This window comes from Nicotiana tabacum, chromosome 20, assembly GCF_000715075.1.
Source record: "Nicotiana tabacum cultivar K326 chromosome 20, ASM71507v2, whole genome shotgun sequence".
Lineage (NCBI taxonomy): Eukaryota > Viridiplantae > Streptophyta > Magnoliopsida > Solanales > Solanaceae > Nicotiana > Nicotiana tabacum.
In genome coordinates, this window is record NC_134099.1 from 17,992,284 (window position 1) to 18,011,488 (window position 19,205).

Below are 19,205 nucleotides of genomic sequence, written 5' to 3' on the forward strand. Positions count from 1 at the left end.
CCCAATATTCGAGTATTGTCAATGAGCTGCTCTTGGAACCTCTCCATTTGTTCTTCCATCCGGGCTATCGACTCATAGCAGCGTTCTCTATCTGTTCTAGCATCCTGGGCTTGTTTGAGGACCCGATTATTGAGAATGGAGTTTATCTCTCTCAATGTCGCAACACTCATTTCGTAGTCCCTTTTTACTTGCCATAGGTGCTCTCTCCGTGATGTTGTAACTGTGGCCCATCTGACCCGCATTCTTGTTATACAAGCCTGGGATCTCTCCAAGTCTTCTCGGCTTTGGCTGACTTGATTTCTCAATTCCGCTATCAACCTTTCATCAGAGCGACGTTTCTGTCGGTCGCTATCACTCTTACTGACTTGGCGAATTCGGGCTTTCAGTGCCTGTTTTTCTTTGGCTAATTTGTTCTTCTCACCCTACTCTGAGGCTATTTGAACGTTGTTTTCAAACATAAGCCTTTCAATTTGTTGCTTCAGCTTCCCGATTTCAACCCGGTAGCCTTCCTCTCTCACTAACCAGCCCCACTGTTCCTGCGAATCATCCGTAAATTGTTGGACGTGAGCTCTTTTGGCAGGCCTCTGACGAATCTGGAACCTTTTCCCGAACCAAACATCGTATTTTGGGTCTACCTCACCCTTAGCCAGCTCTCGAACCATAGTCTTGGGTTCAAGGAATCTACATTCGTGCCACAACTTTCTAATTTTTCCTTCGGGGAACACGACTCCTGGACTCAACTCAATGACGTGCTTGCTTAGATCCTCATCGGTGGGAATTACCTGAAATCTTCCTAGTTGGCGTAGTACCCGATGAGGAGCATATGGCTGGATGCTACGAAGTCCCATCAAAAGAACATGACATTCCTCGGCCGCCATGTATATTACCTCAGTATCATTCAACCACCCAAATGCCCATTCAACTTGGTCGGCTGTTGTTGACCTCAATCGTGCAAGCCATGCTTCGACGCCTTCGGGAAATATGACGCCTGTCATTCGTTTCTCAAAGCCGCTAATGCAGTTTCTCTCAGTCAACCCGTGGTTCATGTATTCCACTCGGTGATGGAGGTGTTCTTGCATCCACAGCTGGAGTAACAAATTGCATCCCTGAAAGAACTTGCCTCCTTCTCGGCATATAGTTAAAGCTCGGTAGATTTCGGACAAAATCAAAGGAACCACAGTACTGTCGGTTCTTTTGATTGCAACATCGGCCATCCCTACAAGGCCTATCTCTATTTTTTTATCTTTGCGGGGACAGACCACAACTCCCAGAAATGCTGTGATAAATGCCAAAGTACGTCTTGCTTCCCACTTGATTCTGTTCCCAGTGTGAATCAATCCGAGGTTTGGTTTTTCCAAACCCTGAGGAATTCCGTACCGTTGATACAAGAATTGGAGAGTACAACATCCCTTCGACAAATCATCATTCTGCATCTTCCGACTAATGCTCAGCAAATCCAAGAACGCGTGCGGAGATACTGGTCTTGGTGAAAGTAAATACTGCCCTCTTAGTTTCCCATTCAACCCCGCATATCCGGCGACTTCCTCTAGTGTAGGCGAAAGTTCAAAGTCAGCAAAATGAAACACGTTGCATGTTGGGTCCCAGAACGGTATTAGAGCCTCGATTATATCTGTCCTTGGCTTGATATTCAACAGATCGACAAAACCTCCCAAAACTCTTTCCACTATCTTTATACTATCCTTTCCCATATCATTTCACCACATGTGGAGTTGCGAAGGGACCTCGCTACACACTGAGAATGGTTCATTTTGACTTGTGCTCATCCTGCACATTTATTATAGTGATTAAAGAAGGAAAAACTTTTATTTGACTTAAAAACTATCTATATTCTAAAGAAATATTTTTTGGATTTTAATTTTTTTTTTTTTTGAAAAAAACTTTTAAGGAGAAAGGAAATATTTTTGAACTAATATTCTGAATTTATGAAAGAAATACTACAGAAAAAAAATATTTTTGAATTTTATTTTGAATATCTTTTAAACAAATAATTGGGATTTTGAGATTAAAAGGAAATATTTTTTTTTAAAAAAAAATTGAGGTCTAAAAGAAAAACTTTCTAAAGAAGTGAGTAATGTTAAATATTTTTGGATTTTTTTTTGAATACGGTGAGCCGAAACCAAAGAGGTTTGCCTCTGATCTCACATCCGGTGAGAATCAGACCCGCGTAGTTCAGGCTATAAACTAACTAATTTTTGAAAACAAACAAATTTTTTCCTTTTTCTTTTATAGCAAAAAAAACTATTTTCCTTTTTCATTTTTTTTTTGAAAATAAAGCAAATTAAAATAAAAGACTTATTCCTACACACTTTCTGCTTTCTAGGCAAACAAACAATTCTAAAAGTAAAAATATATATGTTTTTTTAAAAAAATTCGGCAGCATTTCGACAGTACTTGGACACTGATTTTTCTAAATTAATCAAATAACTTTCCACTTGCTATTTTTATTTTATTTTATTTTTTACACTCCCGAGACTCAAAAGCCGGTCAACATGCAAGACCGAGCAAATAAATGCACATAAAACAAATAAGATGCATCAGGATGGTCATTTTCATTTTTGGTGCACCTGTCCTAGACAGACCCAACCCCTGTGTTGAGCCTCCAAAGTCAGATGCACGTGATGCAAACAAACGTTCCTACTAGGGATCCGGCATGTGGCTTTGTTATACTAGGTTCAGAACCTGGGTGTTTGTTCTAGACCTGGCTTACCCGAGCGGACAGCTCGAGCCGAGGGGGGTAGCGTACCGGGAATACAGAAGCTTCACCGGCTTAGCAACTTGTCCGAACCTCGTTCTAAATTGGGATTTTACACTATACAGAAAAGAAGTCGTACGAAGTACACCCTTCTTCATGATTTAGAAGACTCAGAGAGGAGATGGGTTTCGGCACAATTTATACACAGTTCACGTAATATCAAAGCGGTAAAAGCAGCATTTAGCACATTAGGCTCAAACATGTAAAAATCAGATAAAACCAAATATGACAATTTATATGAGCTCGAATTTCTAACCCTGAACCACTGGTTCTGGGTCATTTCCCCAGCAGAGTCGCCAGAGCTGTCACACCTCCTTTTTCCAACCCCGCGAAGGGCGTAGGGAGTTTTTTCAATTAAAGGACAATCGAAACGGGATTTATTTATTTATTTCAGAGTCGCCACTTGGGAGATTTAGGGTGTCCCAAGTCACCAATTTTAATCCCGAATCGAGAAAAAGAATGACTCCATATTACAGTCTGCGTACCAGAAATCCGGATAAGGAATTCTGTTAACCCGGGAGAAGGTGTTAGGCATTCCCGAGTTCCGTGGTTCTAGCACGGTCGCTCAATTGTCATATTTAACTTATTTATCTGATTTTAATACAATTGTGAACCGATGTGCCAATCTTAACTTTTTACCACTTTATTATTATAATTATTATTTTTTTTAAAAAAAATTAAAAATTGTGAACATTGTTTAAAACATGTCTTTGGATTACGTCACATGAAATGCACCCGCAATCCGGAACATATTTTATTCAATGTTTTAGGATTTAGATTTGGGTCGCATGAAATGCGCATCCGAGTTTAAGAAGGTAAAATTAATTAAATCGCGCCTAAAGAGTCTAGCGCGTCATTATCTTTGGGGAAGGAAGTGAAATTCACTAAACAATCCATCCCAAATTCTAAGTAATTTTTTTAAAAAAATAATTAAATAAATAAATGAGATTAGAGAATTATGTAAATTTGTATTATTTACATCTATTTATTTTTAGCGAAATCCTTCCTTATTTTAAGAAAATCCTTTAATGACTACCTTTTATTATTACTAAGTTTGTCTATAAATATAAAATCAGTATCTACATTCTTGAAAATAACATATTAAATAGAAGAGAAAAACAAATATTAACAGAAAGTAATAAAAATTATAATCATAAATACAACATGGAATTATCGAAAAATAAAATAAAAAAATAAAATAAAAAAACTAATTATCCCATAGTTTGATTAAAAATTTAAATTGTTAGTAAGACTTAAGCTTATTGAAACTAATTATTTATAAATACTGAAAATTGAAAGAAAGAAAAAAAAAACTTGATTACTAAACCATATTTCTAAAAAATTTAAACGATTTAACCTTAACTAACTTTGTTTTAATTCACATCATGTCCTAATACTTGTTCGCAAACTAATTCATGTTTTAACTGAAATTGACTACATGATTCCGATTAACTTATCGTTGACGAAAAACCTTATGAATAAGGAACTTAGTTAACTTTTGCCAAACTGATTCAATAACGCCATTTTTACGTTATTTCTTCTATTTTTTCTATTAAACAGTTTTAATTAATAATCAGGCTTAAATATATTTCCTAATAATCTGGTTAAGGCGTTATTTAATATGTCGCTATAATATGCCTAGTTATGCCAATGACAGTGATTTACAGAATAATAATACATGAATAACCTAAATACAATACAAAAAATTAAATTAAACTAAATTAAAAAATTTAACACTCCATTCTTCATTTCAGCTTACAAAATGCCAAAATTACAGTTGTGTACCTGATATTGTCAATATAAGAAGAAGAAAGTCAGCAACGTAATACGTAACACAACAACAACAACAATAACCAGCAATAACCAGTCAACGAAAATCCCAGCGACAGCTTTGAAAAATTCAAAATAAAATCCAGGAATGCCAAAAATAACGGACAGAAACCAAGGGAGATTTTCAGATTTTTGAAAGGCTAGTTAATCTTCAACCCTTAATTTCTACACCTGTATACCAGAATATTTATCAGGTGTGTACTACTTTCTCTTCTAATTTTCAACTTTTCTTTTTTTATTTTTCTTTGTATGTTTTTCTTTTTTTTGAGAGTTTCAATGTTTTTTTTTTCGGAATAAATGTTCAGCTCATTTTTTTCTCTAATCTTTTTTTTTTCTGTCCCCTTTTATTCTGATTTCAATACCTCTTATAACCCATCCCATAAATCTTTTAATCAATTAAAATCAACCCATTTTCTCTACCAAACCCATTATCTTCCCACTCATCCCCATTATATTAAATAAACATATCACACCACCCCATTTCATTTTGTCCCCCATGCTTCTTTTAAAATAATGCAAGATTCCCCTTTAAATTAAATCTTGTCCCCCCTTTATATTAAATAATAATATCACAAACCACCCCATTTCATTTTGTCCCCCATTGCTTCAAATAAACAATTACAAAATGTACAATTCCTAAACTACCCCTTCCGACCTTACTGGAATTACCAAACTACCCCTGAACGTATTACAAATTTACCAAACTACCCATCAGCTATAACACATCAATTAATCAAACTTAACCAAAATATAGACAATATGATCAATTTCTAACAATGTTCAAACAACAATATGAACACGGATGAACATCATAACAACAATATCACATGAACATGATTTTAACAACATTTCAACAACAAATCACATGAACACAAATTGAACAACAAAGAACAACTAAAATTTGATTGAACAATATTTTAGCAACAAACAATCCTATTTTCATATTCAACACCAACATCAAACAAAGTATGAAGATTTCTAAATTCAATCATATTGAACTTAAAATCAACTCTAACAACATTACAACAAATAATTCTTATATTAAACTTTAAACAAGATTATGAGAACAATTCAAGCAATAATCATAAATGGTAAACAAGAAATCAAACTATACAAAATTCGGATTCAAGAACAATCAAACAAAGTATGAACATGGATGAACTATTTTAAACAACAAACATGACGGATTAAACGATTAAAACAATATATTCCTTTAATACAACTAAATTCTTTAAACAAATAACAAGATCGACGAAGAAACAATTATGAACTTAAACTTGAACTTAACAATATTAACAATTTCTAACAATACATAAACACATGAAACAAATTGAAGAAATAATTGATTAAATTTTAATTTGAATCTAACAAACATCAAACTAACAAATACTTACTTAAACAATAATACAAACATGAAATAAACATGAAAGCAACTAATTAAACTTCTATTTTGAAATCTGAAAATTAATTTAACGAAACATATGAACAAACTAAAATTATTTCAACTACGGACAAACAAAACAAACATTGAATCATTTATCGATTTTGAATCCGAAAAAAAACGAACAACAAAAAAATATGGACGAATTTTGAAAACATAAACCAACTAACCGATTCGAAACAACGACGAATAAACGAAGAAGATGGAGAGGAAGGAGCAGCAGTCCGCAGATGGCCATGGCAGCATCAAAGCTTGCTCGTCCATGGCGGAAACGTGAGCAGCAACAGTTGCTGCGTGATCTTGGCCGCGACGGAGACGAAGAAGAACAACGCAGCAGCAACAAATGGAGCAGCAGCTACGGCAACCATTGATTCAATGTTTGTTCCTGAAGAAGCTGGACGCGGAGCTGCTCACGTTGATTCAAATGGAGAAGCTGCCGCGAAACAGCAACGTCGGGGAACTGGACGCGGCGAGAAGCAGTAACAGGCCGGAACGCAGCAGCAGTGGTGGAAACGGGCAGCAGTGGCACGTTTGAACGATGAGGAAGCAGCTGCGGCGAGCAAAAGGAGTTGAAGAAGAAGCCGCGATAGTAGCGGCGTGGCGCAGGCAGGTTGTTTGTTCGCCGTTGGTGCTCGCGACTGTGGTCGGAGCTCGTGACTATGGTCGCGCTGGCTGGGGTTCGATGACGAGGAACGCAGCCATGGCTGCTAGAGAAGCAGTGGTCGTCCATGGATGTCGAGCTCAAGCTTGAGCTCGACGAAGAAGATGAAAGCAAACGCGGGCAGCCATGGCGCAAAAACAAAAACGACAATGGTGAAGCTTGAGGGCAGCCATGGTTATGTGGTGAAGGGGTGGTTGTGGTGGAGATGGTGAAGTAGCCATTGATGGAGCTTTGTTTAAGGAAGAAGAAGAAGAAGAAAGATAGAAAGGGGGGGCGGGTGAGTTTTGGTCACTTTTAGGGTTTTCCTTTTATTTTTTTGTTTTGTTTTGTGTCTTTGAAATGCAAGATAGGGGTATTGGGTCTTTTGGGTTATGGACTGGGTCGACCCAGTTCGAAATGGACTGGGTCGTAGGGAAGATTGGGCCATTTTTTGGGCCTGTGACTTGAAATTGAATAAGAGGCCCAATTCCGACTTTCTTTATATTTTCGCTCTCTTTTCTTCTTTTATTTATCTAAAACTAAATTATAAAAATACTTAAACTATTATTAAGAACTAAATTAAGTTATAAAAGCGCAAATTAACTCCCAATAACAATTAACGCACAATTAAGTATTAATTAAGCATAAAATTGTATATTTGAACATTAAATGCTAAAAATGCAAACGATGCCTATTTTTGTAATTTTTTTATTTTTGTAAAACAAATTTAATTATTATCAATTATAGAATTAAATCCTACATGCAAAATGCGACATATTTTTTGTATTTTTTTATTAATTTAGCAAATAAACACGCACAGACAACTACAAATAATTATTCAAAATATCACAAAATTGCACACCAAAGAAAAATCATTTTATTTTTGAATTTTTGGGAGTAATTCTCATATAGGGCAAAAATCACGTGCTTACAATAAGCGATTAAAATATGCAATTATAGTCTATCATCAATAACACACCATTATAGAGCTCCCAAAAAATGCCCCTCAACTCAACTTTAATATTATTAAATCTGATTTTTTTTATTACAACTATAATGATAATGTGCAACGAAAGCAAAATGACAATAATTGGGCATAATTTGTTTTCTTGCTGATATACCGTACTTATTGCAGTATATAGGACCAAAAAGAGGAGCTAATACGTGTGTTTTGATCATCTCCGCAAGAATTTAAGTTATATATATACTAGCGATATCTTGAAGATTTTTTATACTATTAAAGTAACTTAACCTATTATAGCCCGTTAATTATTTTAATAGCTTACTGATCAATACTCCCTCCGTTCCGGTTTATGTGAACCTATTTCTTTTTTGATCCGTTCCAAAAAAAATGACTTCTTTTTAAATTTGGAAACAATTTACCTTAAACTTACAATTCTACCCTTAATGAGAAGCTTCTATAACCACACATAAGGGAGTTCAAACCGAACCGGAAAACCGCACCAAACCGAAAAACCAAACCAAACCGATTAAAAAACTCGACTAAGTTTGGTTTGACTTGGTTTGGTATTGAGTAAAAAAAACCCGAACCAAATCGACATATAAATATATAAATTTTATTTATATTTTTAAGACTTTAGAGTGATTTTTCTTTAGAAAATGTAGAAATATTTGGGATCCTCTCATGTATTAACCTTGAAAGCGTAAATTAACGAAAAATTATTGTTAGACGACTAAGAAAATAACTATCATGTGTTACTAAAAAAATTCTCCCATTAAAATATTTTAATAGATCATATGTTTGTCAATTTTTTCCATATTTACTAAACATATATTCACTTATCAAAGTTTTATCTATAATTTTAATAAAATAATATTCATATAACAAAAAAATCGGAAAACGCGAAAAACCCGACAAAAACGGACCAATCCAACGATATAATTGGTTTGGTTTGGTTTTGATAAAAACTGAACCAATCCTGTCCATGTACACCCCTAACCACACAAATACTCTAGCCCCCTTTTGACTTGTTTAGGATCACAAATTCCAAAAGTCTTCATTTTTTCTTAAACTCCGCGCCCAATCAAACAAGTTCACATAAGTTAAAATGGAGGAAGTATTAATTATAATGATTTTATATGTAACTATTTTATAGGTGACTTGATCATGAAAATATTTTTTTACATTATCGAATATAAAGCCAATCAACATTCCGAATTTGTCTTGATACAAACAGTTCAGTGGGTGGACAGCACAAAGAGAAAGGAAAAAGACCCCGCGCACGGGGCAAAGCTAGCATGTCAAATACAGGCTCAGTTGAACTCAGTAATTTTGGTTCAAATTTTATATTTGTCTAAATAAATTTATTGAATATGTATAAAGTTTTACTACTTTAAAATTTTATAACTTGAAAAGATCAGAATCTCGAACTCATAAACTTTAAAAGCTCTGTGTGTGCCCACGCATAGCTCTTGCCTTAAAGCACAAAATTGATACTTATTTGCTGATCCTTTTTGACCAAAGCTTTTAGCATAAGGAAGAGTAAGCGCTACAAATTAGGCAATCATATATAGATTGTAACTTTGTGTTTAAAAAAACAATATTTTGTAATATTGAAATAGAGACATAAAAGAAAAAGGACTCTTTCAAGAGAAAAAGAAGAAAGAAAAAAAAAGGAAAAAGAGAATCCTAGGTTAACCATCATAGAATCCTGATTAAAACTTATCCTTATCCCTTTTTAAGTTTTAATAATTCGGATGTTTATCGTAAAAAATGTCATCTCTTTCCCATTTCAAGACTAACTCTCATATGTTAATGTTTTGATTTAAGACGATTTCACCTGTTAATTTAGTCTATGCAACACGTTATAAATTTTTAGTTCTCTCTTTATATATATATAAATAAGGAGAAGACAAATATTACTGAAAAGATTATAGGTGGGATGAGACCTCGCATTAAAGTGATATATGGTGTTACAATCACTAGATTATAATCATACACTATTAAAAAACTGAAATTAGCGATGAACAACGTCTCTAATCTATTGTTAAACGCTCGTAGCTAATAATATCTTTTCATAATTTGTTGCTAAGTAGGATTAACGACGAATTTTATTGTTTGGCTACCAAAATTTTCCGTTACTATTTTTTTTAGTAGTGATATAAGTCTAAGGAACATGGGTAAAGGTAATACTTGCTTCACTGTTTAATTTTTTAACAAATATTATATTCAGTTCATCGGTTCTTTATCCTATGATCAATAATTGATTTACTTTTAAAAGTGCAAATAATGTTATTATAAAAGGTTGATTCCATAACACATGCATCACATAATGTTGGAATTGAAGAAAAATAAAGTAGAATGAATATTTTTTTATTTTTTATTTTTTTTTTAAAAAAAAAAGGAATGGAGGGGAAGGAATGAAGTTGGTTGCGGTAGGTTAGATAGCTTTTTATAACATTCAAACATGGATATAAAAAGAAAAGAAAAAAATTTATATTAAGAGAAAAAGAAGTGAAAAAATAGAAAGAGAAATCCAGGTTAAATATGATAGAGTCCTGATCAAACTTTTCTTACTCTATTTTAAGTTGTTAATTTCTACTTCTATTAAAAATAATAATGTTTATCTTATCCAATTCAAAGCTGATCTCATATGGTAATGCTCGTATAATATTGAGTATAGATTAAGGGTATTACTTGATTTTTTATTTCACTTCTGATGTCTCAATTTTTGTGACAATTTCTTTTCGAAACATCCTAAATTATTCTTCAATATTCCTATTTTTTCACTCCTTTTTTTTTATATATATAATCATATGGTACGCAAAATTTATTAACATGACTAATTCAGATTCGCACCTCGTTAAGAGAGGAGCACTTCCTATCAAGGTTTTCTCCATCTAATTATTTAGATCCTAACCAATTTAACATCTTAAACTATGTGTATATTTAACACTGCTATATTAGTATATAATTCTTTAAATAAGAGGGTTAGCAATCTGTGTTAGGTTTGCTATGGGTTGTAATTACTTGGTGATTAATAAAAAGTTAATTAATTACCAAAAACCGCTATATAAACACGGAAAGAAATCATTCTTTAGTGAATTAATTTAAATTAGCTCGTTTTCCTCCAATCCTACCAATAATTGGGTTCCTTTACAAAGTGCGGATAATAAGGTATTAAACATATGGTTGATTCCATAACACATCAAATGATGATGGAATTAGTGGAGAAGAATGAAAGTAGAAGAAAATAATAATATTCCCCCTGTTTAAAAAAATGAATATTTGATTTAGCACATAATTTAAGAAAAAATAAAGGATTTTTGAAATTTGTGATTTAAAATAATTTATAGATATTTGTGTGGTTATAAATCATCTCATTAAAGATAAAATAAGATGTTCAAAGTTACATTGTTTCGAAATTTTAAAAAACTATTTTTAAAAAGAAATTGGTTAATTCTTTTTAAACAGTAAATATAAAAGGAATGGAATGACAGTTAGGTTATTTTTGTCGCTTAAAAAACTGCCAACCTATATTTAGCAAAACACAATCATAATCTGACATGTTGTAATACCTAAGCAAATCTGTAAAAGGCGCAATATGTGCCCAACATGCAACAATACTACGTTAGCATATTACTTGTACAGTTGTGCTGAAGGAAGAGTATTGCAAGTACCGAATTTATTTGAATTTAATACTTTCGGATCGAAATATAAATTTATATATAAAATTTATTAAAATTATATAAATAATAAACAAGAACTTACAATTTTAAAAGTATAATGAGTTTGACACTTAAAATCGTAAAAGTTGAATTCATACGGTTTTAATTCTGAATCCATTTCTATATTTTATGATTATATTAAGTGAGCTGTGGCGGACTGTCAGGAGAATGGCCAACTCATTGATGGAGACAATGGAACCTTCAATTGGGACTCTATATTTAATGACATTTGCTATGACGCCATTTACCAGCAATACCTACCCTAACGTTCTTGCATTCGTTTATTTCACTTTTCTCTTTTCTTATTCCTCTTTAAGAACTGCCCGATTCACTAAGCTCTCGTTATGCGCAGGACTTAAGGAAGAATCTATTGTACACAGCCTTAACTTATATTTTCGCAAGAAATTATTTTCACCACTAGGAAGAAATAAAAATAAAAATAAAACAAAAATATTATTAGCCTAAAAGTGTAGAGGATATTATGAAAAGAATTACGCAGCCACGCAGTGCAAAAACAAATGCCATCAAATTTTAAATTTTAAAATTAAAAACATAGTATAATATTACTTAATCTGATAACCATTATTTAGAAGAAATATTTTAAAAAAAATATACTATGGAGCAAATAAACAATAACAACATCAACACAATAAAATTCCACTTGTAAGGGAGGTAAGGGATTTGGAAAGGATAGTGAATACGCAGACCTTACCCCTACCCGATAGAATAGTAGGGCACATAAAGTAGGCAATTAAAGCATAAACGATGCATATGGCTTTCTTGGGTCGTACGGGATTGACAAAGCCATATAATTGTCTCACATTTGGTACATTAGTCATTACTTTGATATTTTAAAGCATTTATTACAATAGGAAAATATGTATAGTAATTACTATACCATATATGGTTACAGGCGTACTTTATTTTTGTTGAAACCAAAATTGTTCTAGCTTACTCAATTTTGGCAAGTCCAACTTAACTCTTTCACTTCACGGGAAAAAGAAGGAAACAAGAAAGAACTTTACTCTTCCACTTTATTTGAACATGTTATTCTCCCCAAGCCAACCTAACTTTACAGTCCCACATAAAAAATTTGTATTAAAGCATCGATTTCAAAATTTTATCGTATAAGTTTTTATATACACAATATAATTTTTCGATGAAAGATGTTCAGTTGACCACCTTCAATTGGATCTGGAATTTCTCACCAAGACAACCAAACAAGATTTTGCGATAGTAAGAAAGGAAATTCAAGCAGTAACAAGGGGAGAAATTCAAAAATACCCAGATTTACAAATGGTCATTCAAAAATAGCCGCAATTTTAAAAGTAATCGAAATTTAACCTCTTTTCATGTAAAGATAAATCTGAACAAAAATATGTTCAAAGTCCGAAAAATACTCCAATATAAAATATTGGAAATCCAGTATATTATACTGGAATTCCAGCATAAGTATACTGGAACTCCTGCATGAGTATACTGGAACTCCTGCATGAGTATACTGGAACTCCAACATAATATACTGGAGTTCCAACATAATATACCGCTCCAGCATAATATATTGAAAGTTTATACACATATGCTCCAATCTCCAGAATATTATGTTGGAACTTTCAGTGTTGCAGCAAAATAGTGGCTATTTTTCAATGACTTTACAAACACTGGTTATTTTTGAATGACAGGTCCGAAAACTGGTTAGCCAGTGCTATTTTTACGGTAACAAGTTAAGGTACAACTTGGATCATCGGTCCACCCAAGTCAATCAATGAGGTAAACCGAACAGTGATTTGATTGGAGATGTTGGTTTAATTCTTCACCTTAATGATAAACAATAGGACTGATCAAATTCTAGAGTCAATTGGTTGCAACAACACAAGTACGTAATGAGTCCAAGAGAATTTGTTCATTCAGAAACCGACCTGCAAAAGAAAGATTACATCAAAAGAGGAACGAGCTGTTAAACAACTTCATATTTTGAAATGTGGTTACCTATGAATACTATTTTGTTCATCTGAATCTCTTCATTTCTCCACTTGCGGCTCGGAACAATTTCATATATTTCTCTCACGCCCTGCCAGATACAATAGTCAATATGTAAGGACAAAGAAGACACAACACCATAGACGCCAAGAATTGACGTCGTACAGCTATGTAGGATGAGATTGTACTGAAGAACTATTGCAATATTTCCTTATAAATTCCAGAAAACACCAAGAAATAAAATTGTGTTAGCATGCTGATAATTTAGAGGATGATATGGTACAATTTGGTAGCAGGTCCACTATAGGCTAATTGAAGAATTGTCTCCTACTCCAACGAACACAATGAAGGTGGAGAACCACATCACTCGGGTAGGTATTAAACATGTGCCAAAAAGGCGAGCTAGCTGATACATAATATGTAGCTCTCAGGAAACAAGTGGAAACTGGAAACAACCGTCACCTTTTTTTTTTCTAAAACTGACCTCGCTTCGAAGAAGTTTCCATCAAAAGCAACTAAAACAGTTAAATGTTCCCTTCCATTAATGACGCTTGCAGATATCTTTGAAAAAGAAAACATGAAGAATAGACGTTTTGGTTCACCAAATAGCCTTAGGAGCCACCAACACGCATCACCAGCATTACAGTATATTACAGCATGCAGCTAATTTCATGTAACATGTAAAGGTGCAACTTTAAATGTATTGACAGACACACATCTGCATGGAGATGTCTTTGGAAAATATATTCCAGCAACAGTAAAGAAAATACAAACTTCCAAGTTCCACCTAAAAGATCGAACCATCTAAGTTCATCATTCTTGAAAAATGCATTGCTTGTGCATGAAGAAGTATAGTAGCAAATTAAATTTACAACTTTTGATATAAGCCAAGAATTGTATATCAGAGAGTCTACTGCAATCAATGCACAACAGAAAGGTTGAGTTCTTCAATTAAATTAAAGTATATTTTATAAGAGTGTGGGGACAGATTTATCCAACAGCTGAAAGTTCTATAGTCACCGGTCAATCTTTAATTACGTGTTCCCCGAAGAATTTCTTTGTAATAAATCAGAAAATCAAAGCATTTTGATCGTTGTTCTTTGGATTAGATGGTTTTTTAATTTTCTTCTAGTTATCATTTCATCTTGGTTCACTAGTTCTGGCTTTTACCTTTCGAAAAGGTGCTCAAAGAACCAAAATGTGGCCTTAACATTTTGAGAAGGAAAACTAAAAATGCTTCAGATCTTGGTACTGGTTATATTGAAATGTAGAACATCTTACCTGTAAAGTGTGGAGTTGATCTGAGTTTCTGACTCTTAAAATTCCCTTGCAACGATAAACATCCATGCCATCCTGTTTATCCCAAAGGAGTTCCTCAAGCCATGTACGAACCTAATGCCAACAAGGCAAGTAAGGACCTTAGTGACCCAAGATAGTTAAAAGCCAACCTTTGTGCAAGAAATTATGCTAAAACCACAACCGGATGATACAACGATAATGATCTGGCTAGAAATAATGGTTCTGAGGTGTACAGGCATACTGATTTTCATATAAGACTCCCTATAGTAATTTTTTTAAAGATTGGAAAACCATATCAGCCACCATTAGCAAACCTGTTTTGCTTTCTAAGGAAAGGAATCAGAGCACTCTGCAGAAGCTGGTTTAAGTCACAGCCCAGCAAGCACATATACTAGCACCCCTTTCAAAAAGTTACCTTATCCACATCAATCTGCTGTGTATCACAGATGCACAATGTTCTGACTTCACTGTCATGAAGGCCTTTAGCAGTTAGAGATTTGTTCTCCTTTAACAAGGCTTCCAGATGAGCAGCATGCTAAAAAAATTAAAATAAAGGAAGATTAAATAGCTCTCCATCTGCTGACTACAATATCTGGATTTTGTGCATTAAGGATCATTTCTTACAGTAGGATCATATGCCTGGCAGTTTAATATCTTTGACAAATCAACTTGGCAACGCACAGAATGAATAATATTAGCAAGGGAATTAACATCACATATTTCCTTCTCCAGTTCCTCTAGCATTGCTCCTGAGTCATCTTGAGAAACTAGATCAACCTTGTTAAGAATGATAACATCCTACACCCAACAGTTGACAATAAAAGTCAGACATGATTTCATTTCATGATCCAGACCTAAGCTGTATGGAGCACAATCCCAGTTACCACCTATAAGAATGGATAACAATTGCTAGAAAGTCAACAATAGGTCGAACGCCTAATTAGAAACCTCCGATGATTGAATGGAGAGACTAACATATCAATTACCGCAAATGCTATTTGTAAGTAAGCTTCAGGAAATGAAGAGGAGTTAGGATTTGGTTTTAGCTGATACCGAAGGTTCTTTGCATCTACAACCTGTTACAAAAGCAAAATCAATTAAAACATCTGGAAAAATAAAGTGGCAAATTTTTAAGAACAACAATGATAACAATCAATAGCATATGAAGTTAATCAAATAAAAAGGTACAATAAAAGGGTGGATATGAAGTTAATAAGTAATTCCTTAATACACATCTAACCAGCATGATAAATTTTAGTTGCCTATTCCTCAAATTCTCAAAGGTAAATTTTATAGAGCGGTGGCTAGACCGGCCATGTTGTATGGGGCTGAGTGCTGGCCAGTTAAAACTCATATATCCAAAAGATGAAAGTAGCTGAAATGAAGATGTTGAGGTGGATGTGCGGGCACACCAAGATGGATAAGATTAGGAATGAAGATATTCGGGAGAAGGTAGGTGTCGCCCCCATGGATGACAAGCTGCGGAAAGCAAGGCTCAGATGGTTCGGGCAAGTCCAGAGGAGAAGCTCAGATGCGCTGGTGAGGAGGTGTGAGCGGCTGGCTTTGGTGGGCATGAGGAGAGGTAAAGGGCGGCCTAAGAAGTATTGGGGAGAGGTGATCAGGCAAGACATGGTGAGGCTTCAGGACAATCTCAGCAAAAGAAGTTTTCAATTGGCCAACAGATGTTATATGTGTTTGCAGCAGCCAGAATCCAACAGGCATCTCTTTCTTCACTGCCCAGTTGCAACAGATATATGGTGTATGTTCTTTGCCATCTTTGGTTTAAGCTGGGTCATGCCTCAGAACATTAAGGATGCCTATGAAAGCTGGTCTTCATGGAAAGTTGATAACTCCATCAGTGAAGTCTGGCAGATGATCCCTTCTTGTATTTTGTGGTGTGTTAGGACAGAAAGGAATCGCAGATGTTTTGATGGGATATCAACTCCAACATACGCACTTAAGGCTAGATGTCTTTTATGGTTATATAGTTGGCAGAACTTAGCTCCTGTAAATTGTCCTATTAATCTTTTGGACTTCGTCAGCTCCTTAGCTTTAGCCTAGTTTTTGTCTGTAGAGCTGACTATGTCTTTATGTATCTCTCTTTTGTACTTCTTGCATCTTCTTGATGCCTTTAATGCAATTCTCTTACTTCATCAAAAAAACATGGTGAGGCTTCAGATTACAGAGGACATGACCTTAGCCAGGAAGTTGTGGAGATCGAGCATTAAGGTTGTAGGTTAGGAGGTAGTTAGGAATATCTCTACGGCGCCGCTGCAGAGTGAGGCTAGTCTGTTAGGATTTGGTCTTTGATTGTTAGTAGTTAATGTTGAGTTCACACTACTCTTTTGTTCCTCTTAGTGTTGTGCTTTATCTACTGGTTATTGTTTTGCTTTTCACTTATTTTCTGGTTCTGGTGATGTTGTTCTTTGTTCTATGGTTTCTATTGATGGCACTGATAGATTGCCTCTTTTCGCCTTATTTTTGTCTTCTTGAGCCAAGGGTCTTTCGGAAACAGCCTCTCCACCCCTCGAGGTAGGAGTAAGGTTTGCGTACACACTACCCTCCCCAGACCCCACTAGTGGGATTTCAGTGGGTCGTTGTTGTTGTTATTGCTGATCTAAGAATGAACACATAAAACTACAAAAACTAAACGGCTGCACTTTTCAGAAAATATTCTTTTCTCCATCCACAGAGTAGTGTAGAGAAAAAGACAAAAGAAAAATTCTGCAAACTTTATAAAATAAGTTTTACATCATTGTAACACAGAACTCACCGTAATAATTGAGTCAAGCCTAACATCTGATTCCAGCTGATCATCCAACCAAAGCACGGATGCAAGGGGGGCAGGGTTTGCCAAACCAGTAGTCTCTAGCAATATATGGTCAAGTCTACAAACAAAAAAATAGCTCCTCGTCATTAGATTTGAATAAGGTGAAATACTTTAGCAAAAAGCTACAGAACTTCATCCTCTCGCTCCAAACTTATCAAGGACGGATTATTCGAGAAAGCACTTGGTGAAAACAGATTACATGCCCTAACATTTCCACCCACCCCACCTCCTAGAAGAAATAAAGAAACAAAGAAAAAATATTGGATCCTTCTCATTTCTTCTCTTTTCTGTCATCTTAAAGATTTTTTTTCTTATGCATTTCCTTGCCTGTTTTCAGGGCACGGCGCTCAGAGGTACAAACACCAAAACCCCTTAGAGACGCTAATATTTTAAATGCCAACGAGAAAGTAAAGCGAGAGAGAGAGAGAGAGTGAAAAAGTATGACGTATTTGTTACACATCGGCAATTCCATCAGATTCAAATAGCAATATCTAATCCCACTTCCTCGAGTATAGAACTAAGGCTTCATAACAGAACAAAGTTATGCATGCTAAACCCCCTAAACCCAATTCCCCCCAAAGAAAATCAAATTCAAACTAACAGTAGCTTGAAGTAATCAGTGTGTTACCTTCCTTGAGCAGCCCCCAGCATATAAAAGATTTCATTTTGAAGTATATATGCAAATAAACAGTGAGAAAATAATGGCAAAGGACAGTGTGAAGGTGAAAGCAAGATCATATTACCTCTCTTTTCTCTGAACAAGCTGCTCCAATGCTTGAACCAAACTATGCTTCACAGTACAGCAAATACACCCATTTGCAAGCTCTACCCATTCTTCCACAAGACCGCCTTCTTCCCCCTCATTTATCATCGCTCTCTCGACTCCTATCTCCTCCCCAAACTCATTCAATATCACTGCTATTCTCTTCCCATGTTGCTCTTTCAGTATATAATTTATCAACTAACAATAAAAGCAACAACTATAAGTCAATCCCAAACTAGTTAATGCTCCCTTCTCTCCGGTTTCTGTCACATTATTTCCTCATTAATTTGTTCCAAAAAAGAATGACACATTTCTATATTTAGAAACACTTAAACTTTAAAGCTCCAATATGATGATTTATAGTCATACAAATATCTATTGACTTGTTTTAGACCAAAAGTTTCAAAAGTCAATTTTTTCTTCTTAAATACCGTGTCTAGTCGAACTACATCACAAATGGAACGTACGGAGTATAATTTAATAACTGAATATAAGCAAAAAATTTGTAGAAGTAGAAATTACGGTGGATTTTCCGGAACCAAGATAGCCGGTGATGACGGTGACGCCGACCGGAGGAATCTCTGAGTTTTCCGTTGGTTGATTGGAGTTGACGGTGTTGTTTATTTCGACGGCGAGTGGCGGCTCTTCGTCGGAATCCTCCATGCTCAGCTCCTTCAGTCGATTTTCCATTTTGTTTTTCTTTGAAAAAGAGAAGTGTGTAAATGGACTCTTTATTATTGGGCCAAATGTAGAGGGCCGTGATATTAACTTGGGATTTTTTCATGGGAAACTTACACAAATGTCCCAAATAAATCTCAACTTACCAACCTCTAGCCATTAATCATAGACTACCCAAAACTAGCCAATAAAAATTGAAAAATCAAATAATAGGGTTCTTTCTATCAAAGAATCACATGCAAAAATCACCTTCCATATTTTTAAGCGTGATTAGCAACATTA

The 19,205-nt window shown here is 34.7% G+C and overlaps 1 protein-coding gene across 1 annotated transcript; it reads right to left on the reverse strand.

The window, feature by feature from the left end:
- Window positions 1–12,693: 12,693 nt before the first annotated feature.
- LOC107795395 (uncharacterized) lies at window positions 12,694–18,960 on the reverse strand. Its single transcript, XM_016618028.2, has 9 exons — window positions 18,768–18,960; window positions 18,226–18,443; window positions 17,426–17,540; window positions 15,639–15,728; window positions 15,277–15,450; window positions 15,068–15,187; window positions 14,635–14,745; window positions 13,363–13,444; window positions 12,694–13,292 (listed from the first exon to the last, which is right to left on the reverse strand). The coding sequence occupies exons 1-9, from the start codon at window positions 18,933–18,935 to the stop codon at window positions 13,228–13,230; spliced, it is 1,143 nt and encodes a 380-aa protein (XP_016473514.1). The 5' UTR covers window positions 18,936–18,960; the 3' UTR covers window positions 12,694–13,227.
- Between the last annotated feature and the right edge of the window lie 245 nt (window positions 18,961–19,205).

What these genes read in the sequence shown, in the direction of transcription:
- LOC107795395 (XM_016618028.2), bottom strand. Translation starts at nt 18,935, where the DNA reads ATGGAAAATCGACTGAAGGAGCTGAGCATGGAGGATTCCGACGAAGAG. An exon ending in TTGGTTCCGGAAAATCCACC is followed by an intron (nt 18,444 to 18,767) that starts GTAATTTCTACT and finishes TTTTATTGTTAG; the next exon opens with TTGATAAATTATATACTGAA. An exon ending in AGCAGATTGATGTGGATAAG is followed by an intron (nt 14,746 to 15,067) that starts GTAACTTTTTGA and finishes TGTTGGCATTAG; the next exon opens with GTTCGTACATGGCTTGAGGA.